Below are 19572 nucleotides of genomic sequence, written 5' to 3'. Positions count from 1 at the left end.
CAGAAGCGATGACAGCAATGCTGGCTTGTTGTGGGTAAGTTTACAGTAAATCAGGGCAAAGTGAGATGGGATCTGGAGGTCTACAGGATGGGAAAAAAACTCTAAAAACAAACAAACAAAACAAGCGCCTCCCCGGTTCAACCCAAGACGTGTTCCCCATGCATTAGCTTTAGAAATGAACCCTTGAATGATGTGAAAGCCCATCAAATACAAAATGTGGAGGCTAACTGGGAATGTGCCAACTCCCTGGCAGTATTTATTGCTGTGCACGGCCTTCACTGTGGTTGCTTGAAGCTCTGATGCCGTGTCATCACTAGCTAACACCACGTGGACAGGCTTTGAGATTAACATGGCCAGCATTGCCCCCTGCTGCCGCATTAACCACCGTTGAAATGAGGACACATTCTCTCTGAGCTGCTCCAGTTGCTGGTAGCACATTTGAATGATTCTGTCTAATCTTCCTAATTATGCATATTATCAATAGCAGACTTTGGCTTAGTCAGCGCCCATGGGAGGTCAGGAAAGAGAGCAAAAAAGCACTGTAACAAATCTGCAGCCTCTGAGGGCTTTGCAATCAACACCGTGGCCATCCAGAACTCCGGGGCAGCTACAGAAACACAATTCACGCTTCCAAAAGTACAGGCCAACCTTTGCAAAAGCAGGTGCCTACATTTAGGCTCCTCAGTACATATTCATGGAACTAACTAGGGCCTGATGTTTCAAAAAAGCCAACCACCCAGCAGCCCCTATTGAAGTCTGAGCTAATACTGAAAATCAGGGATCTTATTGAGAAGCCTAACTTTACACACACATATTATAAAGTCTTGGTCACCTCCTGGCTAACCAGCTAACTCTGGGCATCCTAGGAGCTAGCATGCAAAGTTAAGCTGTGCTGTTTCTCTCCAGTAGAGGGTGGTGGGACACATGCACACTTGCTAGCCAGGATGTTGCCACCTGAATAAATGTGTGGATGGAGCTTGGGTGGGAGGCATGACAGACCAGCAATGGGCCTCTAAGCGAGGGACCTGCTGTTGGTGACCCTGAGGCATGGAATACCCTCACACAGGGAGGGGAGGGGTGTTTCCCCCACTGGGGGGAGGTACCAAGTATCCTTGAATCAGCTAGTGGAGTTCACTTTCTATTTCCGTCTGCTCTTGTTTGTCTGTGTGAATGCTCCATAGCCCTGCCCCAGCCTGGAGCAGCATCGGGGAAAGCATCATTCTCTGACCTAGCCAAGGGGATGAACTCGTACCACGGCTGTGCCCCCTTCTTTTACAATTCAAAATGGTGGAAAGAAACATGGGCCAGGCTCCTGTCAACACTAACTAGCATGGACAGGCTCACTAAACCTCTCCAGCATCATGGGCCAGCGTTATCCCAGTGTCAGCAGGTTCTCCTGCCATTCAGCAGTGCTTGCTCATGTGGGGTCTGGTGTCCCTGGTGCTTTTGGGTCCTTGGGCCTAGGTCAGGTGGACGCTGACATCACCTGTGGTTTGTTTCCATTAGAGATGAGTCACAACCAGAACCCTGAAGCCGAATTCCAAAGCTCCGCAGGTGCCTGCCATCCAAACCCAAGTTTGATGTTTACACACATCCCCTGTGTTTATAGTGGGCTGGAGAACCACCACCCCTGCCCCTGGCCCCAAAGTCCCTCAGCTTTGGAAGATTCTTGCAGCTTGACTCCATCGCTACTTTACAGAGCTTGTTCCACATTCTCAAGCAGTAAATAGACATTGTTGCCGGCAGCATCTTCTGGGGCTGAATGCTCTCATCGAAATCATTTCAAAGGGGTCAGAGAGTGAAACTGAATACACTGAACAGCTGCAGTTACAGGAGAAAAAAATGTCATTCAAAATGAGTCAACAGGAGATGTTCTCATGCTGTGAGACCCAGTTCAGCAAGGTACTTATACTCATGCTTAATGTTAAGCGTGGAAGTAGTTCCATCCAATGTGAGCTCTCGCATGCTTAAAGTTAATCTCTTTCTTATGTACCTTGCGGAATTGCGTTCTCAGTGAATAAAAGGCTTCCTGCAGAGCTTGGAAAGAGATCTTTTCCTGAGCAACTGACTAGCCACATGCACAAGGCTGACTTGCCTTTCTGATGTCTCAGGCATTGGCCAATGACAGATGGAGGAATCTGGGCAGTGATTACTGGTATGCTATGCTCCCCTAGGAAAATGAACCTTTATTCAACACTACATACTCCTGAACATGAGATGAGAAGTGAAAAATTAGGTCTCTACATAACTCGCATTCATTTCTGCAAGGTGATCAACTTCCACCCTGATGTGTTTGAGATAGATAGATAGATAGATAGATACCACTGCTTTATTCACATGGTTGTGAGAATAGAATGAGGCCTAGGCTGTTCTACTCAGATAGCTTGGATAATTAAATGCCATTCTACAATGAGCCAATCAGTCCAAGATGTATGTCTCCAGCATCTGAAGAGGGTCAAGCAACAGCAACTCCTCTTTGCTTCTCCAGTAGATACAGTAATAGCCCTTGATGAAAGGCTGGCTAGGTGCCATCATTCAATGGCTCAGCAGGGGACAGTGCTAAGAGCAGGAGGGTTAGCCCACAGGGTTAGAGGAGGAAGGGAAAAGCAAAGGTGCAGTGCAGTCTCCATATTCGAGAGGCACCTGACTCAGAAGGAAAATGAGGCAACTGCAAGACAGCCGGGAGCTGAAAACACTGCAATTCCTCTAAAAGCATTATCCTCTTCTGCTTATCTCTGTTTGGTCTGATAGCATTTGATGAACTTTAAAGTGAAGCCTGAAACTGGCAAACACATCATTCGGATAGTGCAGCATCCTATTACATTTCCTGCCCTCTGAAAATTCTTCTCCATGTGGTTTCACCACAGGGTGCATCTTAGTTTACACAGATGGATTGCTCAGTGCTCACAGATGCTGCCTGGGGTCAGGGAGCTCTGGGGAAGTCACTACTTGGATGAGAGGGTTGTGTTCATGAAACCTCGCACGGATGGCTCTAAGGAAAGTGCATAAAGTAGGATGTCAATATGGAAGTGACACCATGAGCCTTTGCTGAGCAATCATAGCCACCAAGTGGCACAATGTGGTTGTGATGCTGGCAGACCAGATGCCAGCTCATGCCAAGGTCCCCAGGTCTCCACTGTACACTAACAGATGCATAGCTGGAATCTGCCTGACTCACCTATGGGCTAATAGTGATAGAACAGGTATTAGACCCATAAAAAAGTGCTTGAACTCCACTGAATGCTTGTGAGTTGCTGCCTGCATTAATCTTACTTGTAATAGCTGCATTCCATATGGTAATGTAATATCTGAGTGGACGTATTGTGAGCCTCTCTGACTGTATGAACTGCCAGCCAGGAGAGGGAATTTAATTACTATGAAGAGCTACTCTTCTACAGAAATTGTTAGTGCCCCCTTCCCTGCTCTGAAAGAGGAGACCCCGCCACACCAAATGGGCTCAGGTTGGATCTCACAGCTGGAAACTCCCTCCATCTGGACTGAGAAACTGTCAACACAAGCACTCTCCCCACGAAGATGAGTCCTGCAAGTGGATTTCTCCCATCAACTGAGTTTGCAGCTCAGAGCACATGACAGCAAGGGGATAAAAAGGACTCTGGATCTCTGTGGTGTTTGGACTTGGGTGGGAGAGGGAAGCGTTTTTAAGCATAAGCAAGAGCACCCAGCTGCTTAGCCTGGGTTAGTCCTAAAGGTCAGAGAGAGTTTGCTGATGATAGAAGCCTATGTTATCTTTTGAAACCTAAGACTGTAACGCTGTGTAACTCATTTGTGTGTCTGTTTGTTTGCTTTAACCTTGTGAATAACTCTCTAATTTCCTTTTCCTAGTTAATAAATCTTTATCTAGTTCGCTATCGGATTGGCTACAAGCGTTGTCTTTGGTATGAGACCTAAAGCGCAATTGACCTGGGGTAAGTGACTGGTCCTTTGGGATCAGGAGTGACCTGAATATTGCTGTGATTCTTGGTGCAAGAGGCCATTGATCACAGAGATACACTTACCTGGGTGGCAGGACAGACCAGAGAACCCAAGAGCGATGTCTGGGACTCCGTGTTGATTGTTAAAGTGCCTGAGGAGTGGGCACTTGGTGCAGTTGGTTGGTGAAATCTAGGTCTAGAACTCACAGCCAACTGGGGGTTTGTGCCCTGGGTTTTAACAGTCTGCCAAAGCTCTTGCATCACTGTTGGGAGCATTACAGCAGCCTTCTGTTCTGTGTGACATTTCTTCTGCACAGCAACTCTTAGAGCAGCTGCAGCTGTGGCAGATTTGTTTCTACACTAACGGTGAGTTAGAATATGAGATGGGATAAAATGACTGTCTTGACCTTTCCCAAAATGCTTGGGGAAATCAGTGGAGTTATGCTGACTAACTCCATCTAAGGACCTAGCTTCTATAGCTTTTTTCAGCTGTAGCTCTAAAGCATGATACTACAGTAGGTCAGGGTCTTCATCCCCATTTTATAGGTGAGGAAACTGAGGCATGGAGCTGGGAAATGACTTACTGGAGGTCACATGAGAAGGTGATGGGCAAGCTGGGACTAGAACTCACATCTCTGTGCTGGACCCCACTGTTGCCTCAGCAAAAGCACTAGCAGCAAGAAGCCTGTGTTGTGCGCACAGCGTTCTGGCGCACACAGGGAAGGAGAGGATGACGAAAGAGGGCAAAGAGGCTCGGAAGTGTGATTACGGTAACTGCATCTGTGCATATTGTAAGGGATGATGGGGAAACTCCCCTTCCCTGGGAAATCAGTGAGGTCTTCACCAAGATTAGCATCTCTAGGGAAGAGCTCAGGAGCAGCTTGGAAAATGCAGACCCACAAAAGGCCTCAAAGGCCATGAGACTCGGGCTCCAGCCACAGAGGGGTTCTCAGCAGCAGCACCCTCTGTGCCACTTCATGAGAGGCTAACGGGTTTGGAAGGCTAAGGTGGACAGGTGTGTGTCTGGTGGATGTAGAGTTATACAGAGCCACTATCCAAACCCCCTTGCTGATGGGGAATTCAGGGACCATAGATGTTATTTCACCCCAAAGGCTACCACATTGTGTGGCCTGGATGGGTGGGGATACTACCCCTTAGATTGCCTTGGAGAACTTCGGACCATGGTCCATTTACATCATCTTTGTTCAGGAGTCAGGATTTGGCCCAAGGACTAGTTGGGATTCACTCACAGGATCTGAAATAAACAAAGTGTCCTACTTTGTTCACACCACTATGACATCAGTCGGACTCCACTGAGGTGAGGGAGCTACTCCAGTTTTACATCTGTCTACCTATGGAAAAACTAAATGACACCAAGATATTGAATGATGATTCAGATCTAGATCACCGAATTGCGCATGCAAACGGCTGAAGAGGTGAATTTGCACATTTCAGTTACCCAGTTGGCATGCACAACAGTGGTGGCTGCCTGTGCAAATTAGCTGTGTATTTTGTGCATATATGTGTCTGCCTGACATTTTGAAAAAAAACACCCCATTATTTTATGATTCATCATTTGCTGAGTGCAGCTGGCATGCCATGGTGCCGTACAAAACCCAGCCAAAGAAGGTACAGTTCCTGCCCCAAATTGCTTACAGGCTAGACTGGAGAAACAAAACAATTTAGACAGAGGGTTCAAACCTGCAGGCCTCACGCAGGCAAAACTTCCACTGCTTTCAGTAAGGGTTTGGTCTGCATAATGCTTGCAAGATGAGGCTCCGGTTTCATCGAGCCTAAACTCAGACCCTAGATGATGCAGGGGTGCAAGGTCCAATCACAGATGGGTGCAGATTGCCTATTGTTGTAACACTGCAGAACTGCCAACCCCAGACGTTTAAAAGTCATGAGTCAGGCACCTCCAAATCATGAGATCATCTTAACAATCATGAGATTTTAAAAGAACAATAATGTGGGGGAAGGGATCATTTTTGAGCCTTTAGGGGGGAACATTTTCAAGCTGTGCTCTACAACCATTTTTTTCCCCATGAAAGCTGAGATGATCATGACATTAAATGACTCCAGGAGCTGTGGCTTTAAGAAAAAACCCCCATGAAATATCATAAGGGTTGTGATAAAACTGCAAGAGTCCCTAACACTGTGATAATTACTCATCATTGCTATGTTTTGACCAAGGTGTAACAATAACCAGCAGTTATACACGAGAAGGCTGTGAGGCCATTGCAGACAGAATCCAAGAAGTCTCCTGCACACTGTAGCTAGATCCTTTCCAGAAGATCTGCAGGAACCGAAGGATCCAGCAGCAAAGTCACAATGCGGTGTTGCCAGCTCTGATTATTTTATCACAAGGCTCCCATTATTTGGTGTTTTTCTTAAAGCCACAGCTCCAGGAGTCAGGTGATTATGTGAGAAACTCGGCTGTCAGTAAAAGAAATAAGTTTCGAGATCCTTTTGTTTACAGAGAAAAGTTTGAAAACTTGACCCTAGTGCATACTAAAGGCTCTAAAACTCAGAGATAAATAAAATGAACCCCAATTTTGTGAGTGTGTAAGTTTCATGATTTTAAGGCAACCTCATGATATTTTGAGGCCACCTCATAATTTTAATGTTACAGGTTGGCAACCCAGCAACCAGTTCCAGGCTCACCATACTGCACCTGCTCCGGCAACCAATTGCGGTTAACCTCTTCCTAACAAGTGGGATATCACAATATCTCCCACCAATCAGCCATGTGTAGTAATATGTTGAAACACATCTCCATTACGTTCATAAATAACGTAACAGGTTACATCTGTAACCAAGCAATTAGGAATGAGGCAGATCAAATCATATATTCTTCCTCCTTTTGCATTTATTTTAAAGAAATGTACCTGAATCTTCGATTTGTTATTAATGTGTTTAGAAAAGTTGCTTCCCCTAGAAGACTGTTCTACTGAGTGACCCTTGGGCAGAAGAAGATTTTTGACTCATTGAAACCCACTGGAAGGAACACAGACTGTAGGAAACATTCAGCATGTTTTTAGGATCTGCTGTGCTGGGATATCGGAGCAGGTGTTGTGAATATTAATGAGAGGAACGCAGATGCCGATGTGTGTGATCAGTCACATTTTAGTTTGAGGAATCCTGCTGCTATTGAAGTTTGTGAGCGTTCTGCCATTGATTTAATTCAATAGGAGCAGGACCGGGCCTCAGAAATACATGTAGTTTAGATACTTTTAAAAGTACATTGTAATGCACAATCACTTAAGTATCCACACAAACAAAATGACTTCTTACACAGGAAAAAAAACAAATCAAATGCCAATACTGTAAAGCAAAGCACTACAATCACTGCACTTACCACCTGGTAAAGGGTTAAAGAGCAGAAAGAGAGGATCCAGGAGCAGAAGTAGGAAAAAAGGAGGAGAAGAAGGAGAAGAAGAAATTAATGTCAGACATGCAGAAAAATGAAGAAAAGAACTTTCACAGCGAAGAGAATCCTCCTTAGCCTGGGAATCTCACATTGATCCTCATTTCTACAGCTGATCAAAAAATACCAATGGTTGTCCCTGGACATTTAGAAAAAAAATTGTTTCTTTTGAAATTTACGTTGAACATTTTCCCAGTTTTTCAATAAAAAACAAAAAATGCAAGTGTTTTGGCTCCTTGAAAAATTTCCAGTTTTCTGTACAATTCTGGAAATGTTGGTTTTCCATCAAAAAACAGGAAAATTTCAACCAACAAGGAATTTTGTACTTTGGCTGGAAAGCCATTTTGGGTCGGGAGGGGGAAAAAAATTTCTTTGATGAATAAAAAGTTGACCAGCTTTACTCAGTTCATGCAAAGGATTAGCGAGATGTGAGGTCCTTGAACCATCCTATTCCAAACCCATATTAAAGAGCATGAAAAACCTTGTGCGGTGCATATTTATTTTCCTGACGGGTATTTGGAAATCTAGCCAGTGGATAATGTAATTTTATCCATGCTGTACAGCACATATACTGCTCTTGGGAACCCATGATTCATTTGCCAGTGGATCAGTCCTGCCAGCCTTGGGAGATCCCAGGATGTTATTTATGGTAGCCTTGTAATGCAGAACACTACACACATTTGATCAGGGACTCCAGCGAGTGGAAAGCATGGCTCGGGGAGGCCAAGGACACATTTGCTGTTTGCGCTGCTTGTGTCTCTATTGCACTGTCATTTCTTTTTTTCCTCTAGCTTATTTTAGATGTATCCGTTTGACGTCAGGGCTTCGGCACCTCTCTCTTTTTCTAGCATCTAGTCATCCATGCAGCCCAAAGCCTGGTCGTGTCATTGCTGAGCAAAGCGGGGTGCTAGCTGATTGCTTGGATTGGATTCAGAGCAAATAGTTCAGCTTGCCCCATGCATTTCAATGGTCTTATGGCTGTGGGATACCATAAAGTTGGGCACAACAGTCCCCCAAGGAATATAGGTGAGGGCAGAGCAGAGAAAATGCCACCTGCAATTGCCCGGGCAGACGGGAGGTTGAGGGCAGCCATGCAGTACTCCGGCTGGCCTTGTGCTGCTGGGGGCCCATGGCTAAGCTGGATCTTGCTCAATATTTTTGACCTGTGTCCTGTGCCCCTGCTTAAACATCCTCCTGCCCCACGAATCTGTTTAATGGCAGGCTGAAGCCCTGTAGTATATTAGTGACTCCTCAGGCCCTTCTGCTTTACTCTGCTGCAGGATGGCCTCCACCCCAGATGGGGTGCAACCAGGATATTCCTAAGGTGGGGACCCAGACCTCTCCCTTCCTTGCCCTGTCCCCTGCCCCGCATTCTCCACCCCACCCAGGTCCGAGCTCTCCCTGCCCCACACTCAACCATGAGCTTGTCCCCAGTGAGGCAGTCAGGCTGAAGAGCACTGTCCCACAGGGGGCCTGGCAATTCTGGGAGCCTCCGCCCCAATTCTCCTTCTGCATCTCCACTTCCCCAGGAAGGAAGCACCTAAAGGATCCGGTCTTCACACCCACCTGTGGACAGGAGGTGTCTGGTGCCCCCTTCTTCCCCTCTGACCAGGGGGAGGCCCATGGGTGCCAGAAGGGCTGCAAAGATGGGGTGTCCTGACAGAGGGGCAGCTGGGCCAAATGCGTGCGAGTGGCACTGCAACCTGGCACATGGGGTCACAGTGCCACTCAAATTTAATCTTCCCCCCACGAGGTGCCATTGAGTCCACCCAATCTTAAGACTCTCTATCAACCTTATGCTGGTCTGCGGCTGAAGCGGGAAAGCCATGGGGTCTAGATTTCTCCCCGGAGACACAGCGTTCTGCAGCAGCAAGCTCTGCAGGGGAGGCAGCTCAGTTCCCAGCTGCCATGCACCACACTGAGGAGGGGGCTCACACAGTGGAGCGGGCCACAGGGGCTTGATTGCAGAAAGCTAATCAAAGATTGAAGGGCCAGCCTGCACCCTCCGGGGGGTGCCCTGGCGTGTCTTGCCATTGCTGGGGGCTAGTGTATGAGAGGAGCTGGCTCATGGCCTCACCCCCCAGCTGACCCCTTGGCATGACTGGCACCCATGGTGTGGGTCTGCACCAGGGTGAAGCTGTGCCTGGCCCTTGCACAGGGTGAGCAGGCTCTCTGTGCTCACTCTAGAAAAGGGTCAATCTGCCCCCAGTGCACAGGGGGTTAAAACCCACGGGTAGAGTGACCAGATGTCCTGATTGTACAGGGACAGCCTTGATATTTAGGGCTTTGTCTTATATGGGTACCTATTACCCACCAACCCCTGTCCTGATTTTTCACTCTTGCTATTTGGTCACCCTACCCATGGGTGTGGGAAGGCAGGGACTCCTGAATGCCATTGGCCCAAACTCTCCCTCTGTTACCACACCCAGGACACCCCGCTAATGCTGACGGGCTGTCTGGGAGTCTGTGGGAATTTGGACCCAGCAGAATGGAGGTATCATCAAGTACAATTCCTGTGCCAGCTTCCCCCAGATCCGCCCCTCCTTTCCCATCCATGTAATCCTCTCGCTCTTCCGTTGTGCATAGACTGTTCCCTAACTCCTCGTCTTTTTCCTTTGCACACCTCTTTCCCGCCCTCTTTCTTATTCTATTTCCTTTGGCCTGTCCTTTATTTCCTCTCTTTCTATAGCTCTGTCTCCTTGTCTGGGTTTCTCCCTCCCTCCCTTTCTCTCCTCTCTGCTCCCTTTTTGACATTTGCTCCATTCCTGGGGACCATTGCTCTCCGCTCATCACAAAGTCTATGGATCTGCTCCAGGACAGCCAGACCCCTCCACCAGTCCCTGCCAGGATCCAGGCCTACTGGGGGGCAGTGGGGGTGGCTAGGCTCTGCTGGAAGCTCTTCCTGCAAACTCACAGTGCAGACCAGAGTGAATCTCAGCACAGTAGGTTTGCAGTAAAATGTGCCGACTGCTCTCTGTGCGGGGCTGACCCATGGTAGGAGGGGACAGGGCCAGTGGCAGTCAGGGGAGCAATGGGCAATATGGCTCCAACAGCAACAGCTGTGCAGAGCACAGACCTGCAGGTTAACGGCCCCTTCAGGACCCTGAGATCCATGCAGGGGTTTGAAACCCCAGCCTCCTCCATGGTGGGAAACCCGAGAGACAAATGAGGACAGTGATTTGAGACTCCTGGAGTACCCACAGCTCACAGGCGTTTACTCACGCTGTGCCATTCAGTGACATATAGGCTTTGGGGGCAGATCAGCAACACCACGGGGAGAGTTGTTAGGGGCAGACTAACAATGCATACAACACCGCAGAAAACAATATGTCCAAATACCAGGACTCTGATCGTGCTTCCACTGGAGGCAAAGGTAACCTGACCATCCCCTTCATGGGGGTAGGATTGGGATCCCAGTCACTTTTCCAGGGGTTTCCTGGACTCCCTAGCCTGTTCCCCCACAGTCAGTTACATCTTGCCTCTCCTACGTGGCCTGGCTGCAAAGATTTTCATTTCTGACCTGATCTCTGCTCCCAGAACCCCAGGAACACGCTCACTAATGTCCCCCGGGCACAGCTCTAGGAAGCCTTTGCCACACGGTTAAATAACTGCTTGCTCTTTCCAGACCAGCCTTCCCTTCAATCAGCGACCTGGGTCCCTTACATAGTGTCCAGCTGCTGGACACTTTGCTGTGGGGTGTGACCAAATGCATCTGCTGGTGCTCAGTGAACGTGAAATGAGCTGGCGGGTCTCAGCCCAATTCCTAATGAGCAGGTATCAGACTCATGCCTGGAGGGAACTCTACTGTCTTCACTAGAGAAACAGCTGGGATGAATTTAGCCTCAGGTGCCTCCATGACAACAAACCTCACCCAAGCAGTGTCCTTGTTGGCAACCTCAACACACCCCCAGGAACGAATGGTCAGGGAGAGCAAATGTCATTTTCCCCCCAGCTCCAGGCGATCCTTTCCTGGCAGAGCAGAGGCCCATGCTGAGGTACTGGGAACAAAGGCGCACTGCCGCTACCTGGGCTGGAGCCCTACTATCTGAAAAGGGCCAGATCCTAGCTCCATCGAAGTCAGCCGGAGATTTGCCATTGATTTAAGTGGGACTTGACACAAATAGAGGCTGTCTCCACAGCTGTCTTTCAAACACCACTGGGCATTTGCCTTGCCTGGCTTCAAGATTCCCACCTTGGAAATGCTGGAGGACTCTCTTCTGACCCACACTGCTTTTCCAGGTGCTCCAGCAGTACGGCACACAGAACAAGAGAGACTCTGGATGGAAGGAAGGAAGGAAGGAAGGAAGTATGGCTCCATAAGCTCTACTTACATGGCCATGAAGATCTGTATTTAGCAGCATCAGGGCACAGGTAAGCGTATGAATCCCATCTGAAACACATAACAAATGCAACCAGCACTTAGTTAAAGCTCCCCAGACTGTTTTCTTCAGAGCATCTCGACCCCTCTATTGTCTCAGCTCCCCCAACGCTAAGGGAAGACAAATTGTGGCTATTTGTGAAGGTTTTCATGCAGTTGGATTTAACAATACACCCAACAGTGCTGCTGGGTACAAGGGAAGGGTGTTCAGTGGGCTTGGCAAAAAATTCTAGTAAGGGCAGAGTGCTTGCAGCATGAGGGGCAGCACGCTAATGTTATCTGGCCTGGGGACCCTTCTATAACAGCACTGGAATACCCTCAGTACTGTCTCTCTCATTTTTATAACCCCTAATATTTGATTGATTTTCAGATTCTCACTGCATGTTGGGCAGAAGTCATTGCTGAGCTGACCACAGCGGTGCCCGGGTCTTTCTCCTGAGCATTAAATTAGGACCCAACCATTGTTTGAATGGTTCAGAACCTTTCTTCCAGTCTGGGTTACTCTGCATTTGTCAGCAGTGAATTTCCATGGCCACATTGCTGCCCATTCACCTTCCTAGGCTAGATCCTACGGAAGTCCCTCGGCAGGTTTGACTAACCTAAATAATTTTGTGTTACCTGGTATTTTTGCCACCTCGCTGCTCACCCTCGATTCCAGCTCATTAATAACTACGTTATGTGACACCAATCTGAGAATAGAGCCATGAGAGACTGCAGTGCTAACTCCTTCCAGAGTGGAAATGGCCTGGTTATCCCTGCTCTCAGTTCTCTGTCCCTTGCACAGTTTCTGAACACGACCATTAACCCACCCGAACTTAGCTTCGTAAGCGCCTCTTTAGAGGGACTTTGTCAAAGGCATATTGAAAATTTAAAAAAATTATATCCACTATGGTTCCTTACTCCCTATTTTGTCAGAACAAACAAAGAATTTGAGAGTATGAGCCAGGCACGATTTCCCTTTGCAGAGGCCGAGCTGCTTTACCCTGCCAGATCATGATCCTCTAGGTATCTGAAACTCTGTCTTTATTGTTTGTACCTGCTCCAGAATTCCCTTGATGACCCTGAGTGTTGTTCTTGCATAGAGATGCTATCCCCTGCCCCCCTTGTAGAGTTGCTGATTTAAAAGAGATTGTGTACTTCAGCTAGCAGCTCCTCCACGTCCTTCTCCAGAGCCTTCTGAACACCTAGATTGGCACCATCTGGTGGGGAGCTGTTGCTATTTAAGAGGCAGAGTGCCCCCTATACAGGGGCCAGTGCAACTCCCCGTCTAGTGCACTGCACAGAGTCAGGGCTTAAGCACACCCCTGACCATGTGGCCAGTTCCCTTCACACGCCATAAAGGTGTGGAGCAGAGGCGGAGTCATGGCCCAGGCAAGGGAGGCAGAATTTCTTCTTTAGCTCTGCCTTTTATGGCTTCTTTGGACCCGGAGCTTTGTGGCCCAAACAGGGCACGTCCCTTCTTGCATATTCACCCGTCATGTCCAGCTTTGTGAATTGACTCTTCGGGGAAGGCTGTATTCACGTACAGATCCATGCTGGGAGGTGGTGTGCAGGCCTGCACAGCCCCAGGGGAAGCTCCAGGGGGGATGATACCTGATGGACAGAAGGATGGGGGGCATCTCTCAGGATGCTCGGTGTGCTGCCCCATGGGTACTAGAAGGAAGTGGCTCCTCCATCTTGCAAGTGAAGAGCATGTCATTGTGCCCAGTCCTTGATGCAGTGGGGTGGGGTGGGATTGCTTGGGCTACAGCAGTCCAGTCCTTTGGGGTTAAGCAGCATCAACAGCCTCCAGTACCCAGAGTGAACCTCCCTGTGAAGAAGGCACTGGCAGGGGCAATCAGTCATTTATTTACTTACGATGAAACCACAATGCACAGCCAAGCTCTTTATTGTCCCCTTAGTGAGAAAGGATTTGCTGTCTCTGTAATGCTGGGCTCATGGAGCCAAATCCCGAACTCTTCACTTAGCTTTTACTCACTCCAGGTGCGGGCAGGCTCTTGCTGAAGTCAACATGACCGCATCTGAGCTGGGACTGAGGAGAACCTGAATCGAACCCTCTGGATTTGGGCCGAGATGAAGTATCTGAAAGCTACGGGAACGTTTTCAAGTGCAAATGCATGGGGAAATCTCTCTGCCAAGCCAAGTGGAAGAGATCACCCCTCCTCCCCTGCGAACCCAAGGAAAGGGAATAGAAAAATATACAAATTGGAATAGCACCAACAAAAGCAATGAGATTGCTATGGCTTAAAAATAGCTTGTGCCCATTCTGCTCAGCAGAGCAATTGGAAAGTCCACGTGGGTGCTCGCACTTCTGCTCTTCGGGAAGCTGGGAGGCAGAGCTGAAAATTAGCTTCTCAGTTACAACTGGCATATTAAAAACCAAAGAGAAAAAGAGCAATTGACATTTCTGAGCCTCCTGCTGACAGCAGCCAAGTGGCCTCATTTCTAACTCTGGTGGCACATGTGTGTGTGCGTGAGTGCAGGGATCTGTCACTGGGTATGTGTGTTTGCACACATATGTAGATGTGTCCACCTCCATGTGTCCAGGTGCATGCGTGTGCGCTCCCATAGGATGTGTGTATTGTATGCATGTCAATGTAAGGCACTGTGGTGTGTGTATGTATTTGTGTGGGCGTCTGCAGGCGTATGCCTGTTACATTCATCTGTGCGTGCATGCATACATGCGTGCTAGGCAACATTACCAATTTGGAAACAAGTTCCAGCCTTTCTTAATGCTGCTAATTGCTTAAAGGGACACTGCCACATGGTTTGTTACCCAACTTTTAGATTTCGTTACAATAAAAGTGTTTTATAAAACCCCAAAGAAATGTTTTCAGTATTAAAAACACGTTTTAGCAGGCTTAAAACTAGAGCTGGGCAATTTTTATTTACTTATGTATGTGTTTTTCAGTCAAAGAAAACTATTCACATATTTGGGTTAAATCGGCAAACAGTTTTGGCTGAATGAAAAAATGGGGAAAACTTTTTTTTGAAAATCAAAATGATTCATTTTGACATTTTCAAAATGGGTTTTGAAATTTGAAAAGGGTAAATGCTGCACAGTGCAATGAAACACTAACAAATACAATTTGTTTTGGGTCAAATGCAACATTTTGTTCAATACCAAATGATTTTTTTTCAGTTCAGCTGCGGAACCGAAAAAAAATTATTAGCTCAGCTTAAGTTAAACATCCCCCTTTGGCCCAAACATCACAGCTTCTTGTTAGTGCGTGGGAGCCAGAAAACAAAAGTGGCTAAAACAAAAGTGAAATTGACTAGCCTGTGTTCCATTATTTCTGCCCATGTGGAGAAAAATGCAAAAAGAAATCAAATCTTGTAAGGGGTGAGAAGGAAACTAGGTTCTAAAGTGGGTGTCGCTCTTAGAGCATTATCAGTAACATGATTTTTAGATGTATATAGGCCCAGATTCGTTCCTGGGTCAATGCTTCTTCTGCACAGGGTCCAGGCATGTGATGGAGACATAATTTACCTCCCCTGAGCAAGCTGGAGTGAATCCTGCCTGTTCCCCTTAATAAGGGAACTTTAAAATGTTATTGCCGGGGGGCAGAGTAACTCTAAATAAACAAAACATTTGATGCACCCTCCAAGCTGTTTCCTGAATGCCCTTTGCTGCTATTGAAGACTTGATTAGGGGGCTGGAGCACATGACATATGAGGACAGGCTAAGGGAACTAGGGTTGTTTGGTCTGCAGAAGAGAAGAATGAGGGGGGATTTAAGTATCTGAAGGGGGGTTCCATGGAGGATGGAGCTAGGCTGTTCTCAGTGGTAGCAGATTACAGAACTAGGAGTAATGGTCTTAATTTGCAGTAGGGGAGGTCTAGGTTGGATATTAAGAAAAACTTTTTCACTAGGAGGGTGATGAAGCACTAGAATGGGTTACCTAGCGAGGTGGTGGAATCTCCATCCTTAGAGGTTTTTAAGGTGCAGCTTGACAAAGCCCTCCTCTCAGCCAGGGTGGCTGACGTTGGTAAATTGTGGAAAAGTAATGATGGAATTTATTACTTCAAATAATAAGGCCCATTATTACTTTTCCGCAATTTTCCATGGCTTGTCCACAATGCAGCTGCAATTTTTTGACAATCATCCCGCGATTCAAGTAGGTCCTGGTAAAAATCTGGGTACTCCCAGTGCTTCCTGACACGCAGAGGAAGCATGTCCATTGCAGGATGGTGGACTGAGGCATAGCTAGTGCCCTCGGAGTTGCTACAAGGAGCAGTCACTGTGCCCAGTTGAGCAAAAGGACCACAGCTGTGCCTGGCCTGTATGCAGAGGAATATTACTGCCCATTCGCCCCCACCTGCACACACAGAAAGTCCCCCACTAAATGAATGGTTCAGGAGTGGATACACTGGGCAGCCCCCCAGTCCAGCAAAGCATGAGCTCCATCAATGGGGCTACTCACGTGCCTAAAGGAACATGTGTGTTTACATGCTCGGCTGGATTAGGTCTTTACGCACGTACCAGTGGCACTGTATTTACAGGAAGACCCAGTAAGCAAGGACAGGGGAGCAGTTTCTGAATGATTCTCGTCACCAGCTGGTGCTTGGAACTTTTTATTGTTCTCAGTCTGAGAAATATTTAGCCCCAGGAAGGAGTGTTTTAAAAACAGACGCAGTTGTATTGCATACATCATGTTGACAAGAAAAAACACTCCTTTCACATGTCAAAATAGCAATGTTCTCTTTCCTTTCCATGGCCTTGGTCACAAAGGGGGCAGGCTCTGCAAAAGAGATCAGAACAAAACCTCATATGCCATTGGCCATATTCCATATAACGTAGCGATCAGATAATCACATAAGGGTTCAACGGTACGGCATGTCCCACACCAGGCAGGGGACGGATGGTTCTATGCACTGAGAATGAGCTATGACACCTCTGTTGGCTGCTCAAAGCCAGAAGCCTTTGTCTGCAGTCCCAAGAGAGAATTCAAGAGCTGGACAAGTGGTGGAGATTGATGTTACCTGGTGCGCCCGATGGGGGTGGGGTCCCCTCCGGGGCAGGTGACACAGCACAACCTTCAAGGGCACCCCCTTGTGGCCTGCAGGTGCACTGCCGTCAGCTCCTTCTTTAATCATTTACTCAGCCCCTAGTACTACAAAGAGATACCCTTGGTGTGGGCTCTGATTTATTAACTCTATTACAGAGTACAGCAGCCTCTTCTTTAGCCCCTCAGGTCCATGCTCTTCTGGGGTCCAGATCCTGGTTCAGGTAGGCTCCCTCTCCCCAGTTCCAGAGTCTCCAGCCCTCCTCCTGGAGTTGGGGTGAAATTCAGGACAGCTGCAGGCCCCAGCTGGCCCTTTTCCCCAGGCAGAGGCAGCATGTTCTCCCCTAGCTATGGCAGGCTCAGCAGGCAGACAGCCGCCTCCTGCAAGCTCCTCTCTGACATGAGCGAGGAGACCGCCTATTCCAGCCTGTTTCGCTGGGCTCAGCTTGGCTGAGAGAGGAAGGCTGCCTACCCTCACTACAAGGTCCTGGTCCCAGGCTTTAAAGGAACATCAACGGTTTTTTTCCCCCAAATATTAATTATTCCCTGGGACTGCTTTCTCTCTGCCAGGATTTGCCTCTGCCGCTTCCTCGGCCCATGTGTACATCAGAACTCCCCAAACCTTAAAGGGCCATGCCAAGGGACAGTGATTGGCTGAGCTCTCGTCTCTACTGCTCTTCAAGGGACAGGCCACGCCGTTACAGCAGGGTGTGATTGATTGCAGGTTCTGGGGGAACCATTTTGAGATTGATGATTATAATGCCACTTGCTGCAGCTCTTCTATGGTTAATCTTCACAAGGTGATCACCCCTATACTACAGAGGAGTAAGCTGAGGCACTGGGAAGCTAAATGGCTTCCTCAAGGTCACACAGGGAGTCAGGGGCAGAGCAGAAAACCTAATTCAAAATTCCTGGTTCCCTTGCCCATTGCTCTAACCATTAGACAACACTCCATCATTTTACACTGGTGAAGAAATAAAGAGCAGGCATTCATATTGCTCTTCATGATCTGCCTGGGAAATACTCTGATGCAACTTGTATATATCCATAGAGAATGTAAAGCTTCCCTATCCAGGCTTTTGGGCTACACGGGATATGATCTCTTGAGACACCACAGCCTAAAATTTAGGTGCCTAACTCCCTCTGATTTCAATGAGAGTCAGGCGCCTAAAAACCTTGAAGGATGTGGGCCAAAGAGCACAACACTGGTCTGAGCTTCAAGCCACTGGAAAAATGAATGCCATGAATGGAATCAAGTGACAGTGAACAGAGTGGAATGTGCAAGTGGAAGACCGAAGGACAAGGTCTCTTCCAGACTTGTGGACACCCTGCGGCAATGCGGAAAGGTGCACTGCAAAGATGCAATGCAAGCATTTCAGAGGGTAGGTATATTTAAGTGATGACAATAGGAGAGCTGGAAATAGCTGGGTGAATTGAGGAAAACAACCTGTCAAACACAGTCTCATCACAAATGTGTCAGTGAAGCACATGAAGGAATGTGACAAAAGGAACTTACCAGACTGCATTGATTGTGGGTTCTGTGACAATAGCTCCTACCACTCTTCATTCAGTGGAGCCGCCAAGAACACAAATTTCCTGTCTACATGACATGTGTCAGAGAAAATCTCATTGTCAAAATATTTTATCTTCAGCAACACAACTCACAGAGGTCGTGTCACCTCCATTCCAGCACCAACTTATTTGCTGTTTTGAAATATATACAATAATGTGCAACATGATCATTCACAGAAGGGACATTAAACTCAACTTCTCTGCAAAGAGTGTTGGCATTAATTGCACAGTCATACCTTCTGTGATAGTTTGGGGTCCAGTTATGAATTCCATGTGGTTTTAGGAACAATATTGGTACATATAACAGTTGTTGTGAATGAAATTGTCCATCTGGTAACAGGAACCTGGAGCTATGTCTGGAGAGTGTGTGACAAGACCATCAAAGGTCCATTAATATTGACTAGCTCTGCCCTGGTAGAGCAATGAGATTGCTACCAACAGAAACACTTTTAATTACTCTTCCCCAGCAATTCCTATTGGGTTGGAGCATGGAAAATGCCCAGCAGAAGACATCAAAAAGGTGTCACAGACTGCTTTGAAAAGTGACGTGCTCTGTAAGCAAATGGAGCCATTCCACCACCAAAATAGAACCCTCTGGGAGAGTGGAGCTTTGCCTTCGCCCAAAGACACGGACCAAACCCCAAGGACTCAGTAGAGGATGTTTAAAGATGTTTGTTGATTTGCCTAGATTGGTGACTGTCCTGTGCTGTCCAAAGGCTTGTTTACTCTGGGACACTCAGGAAGTTAATTCAAATTAACTAAAGGTGTGAATTTAAAGTGGATTAGTTAACTGCATTAAACTCCTGTGTGAATGTTCTTATTCAGAATTAAAATTGCCTTAATTTGGTTTATCTTAATCTGAATTTGGATTAATTTTCCTGAGTGTCTATGTGTAGACAAGCCCGAAGAGTAAAGTGTGTATGTTTCAGAAGTTCTTTGTAAAGCCTGTGTTCCTTGTTTTATATGCCACATATCCCTGAAGAGTAAAATTATAAACCAGACATCCCATGGGGCAGAGGCGGGAGGGGAGCGCTGCATGGAGAGCCTGCATAAGCAGCTGGAGAGCCTTGGGAGGGTCAGCACTGATGGTGAAGTCTAGAGCAGTTGGACTGTGGAGTCCTCCATCCCAAGGAAGGAGTTCAGACATGCAGTCTGCACCCTGGGATTGTGCGAGAGGAGGAAGCAGAGACAGTGCCTGACTTCTGTCCACACCCAGCATGCTGGAAGCAGGTGAGATCCAAAGGTTGGGTTCACTAC

General features: G+C 47.5%; 1 protein-coding gene across 2 annotated transcripts in view; it reads right to left on the bottom strand.

Annotated features, from left to right (window-relative positions):
* PSD2 (pleckstrin and Sec7 domain containing 2) overlaps window positions 1–19572 on the bottom strand; it is a 97204-nt gene that overhangs the window by 43294 nt on the left and 34338 nt on the right. The window contains exons 6-7 of one of the 2 annotated variants that reach the window (XM_067566430.1): window positions 11691–11749; window positions 7291–7293 (exon numbers count right to left, since the gene is read on the bottom strand). In XM_067566430.1, coding sequence (XP_067422531.1) covers window positions 7291–7293; window positions 11691–11749 — 62 coding nt within the window. The remainder of the gene's footprint in view (window positions 1–7290; window positions 7294–11690; window positions 11750–19572) is intronic. The other variant, XM_067566429.1, reaches the window with a different exon arrangement.

Source organism: Emydura macquarii, unplaced genomic scaffold (assembly GCF_026122565.2).
Source record: "Emydura macquarii macquarii isolate MOO-44397 ecotype Brisbane River unplaced genomic scaffold, CSIRO-AGI_Emac_v2 contig_2768, whole genome shotgun sequence".
Lineage (NCBI taxonomy): Eukaryota > Metazoa > Chordata > Testudines > Chelidae > Emydura > Emydura macquarii.
The sequence above is the reverse complement of the archived record's forward strand: the minus strand, read 5'-3'. Positions and strand labels throughout refer to the sequence as shown.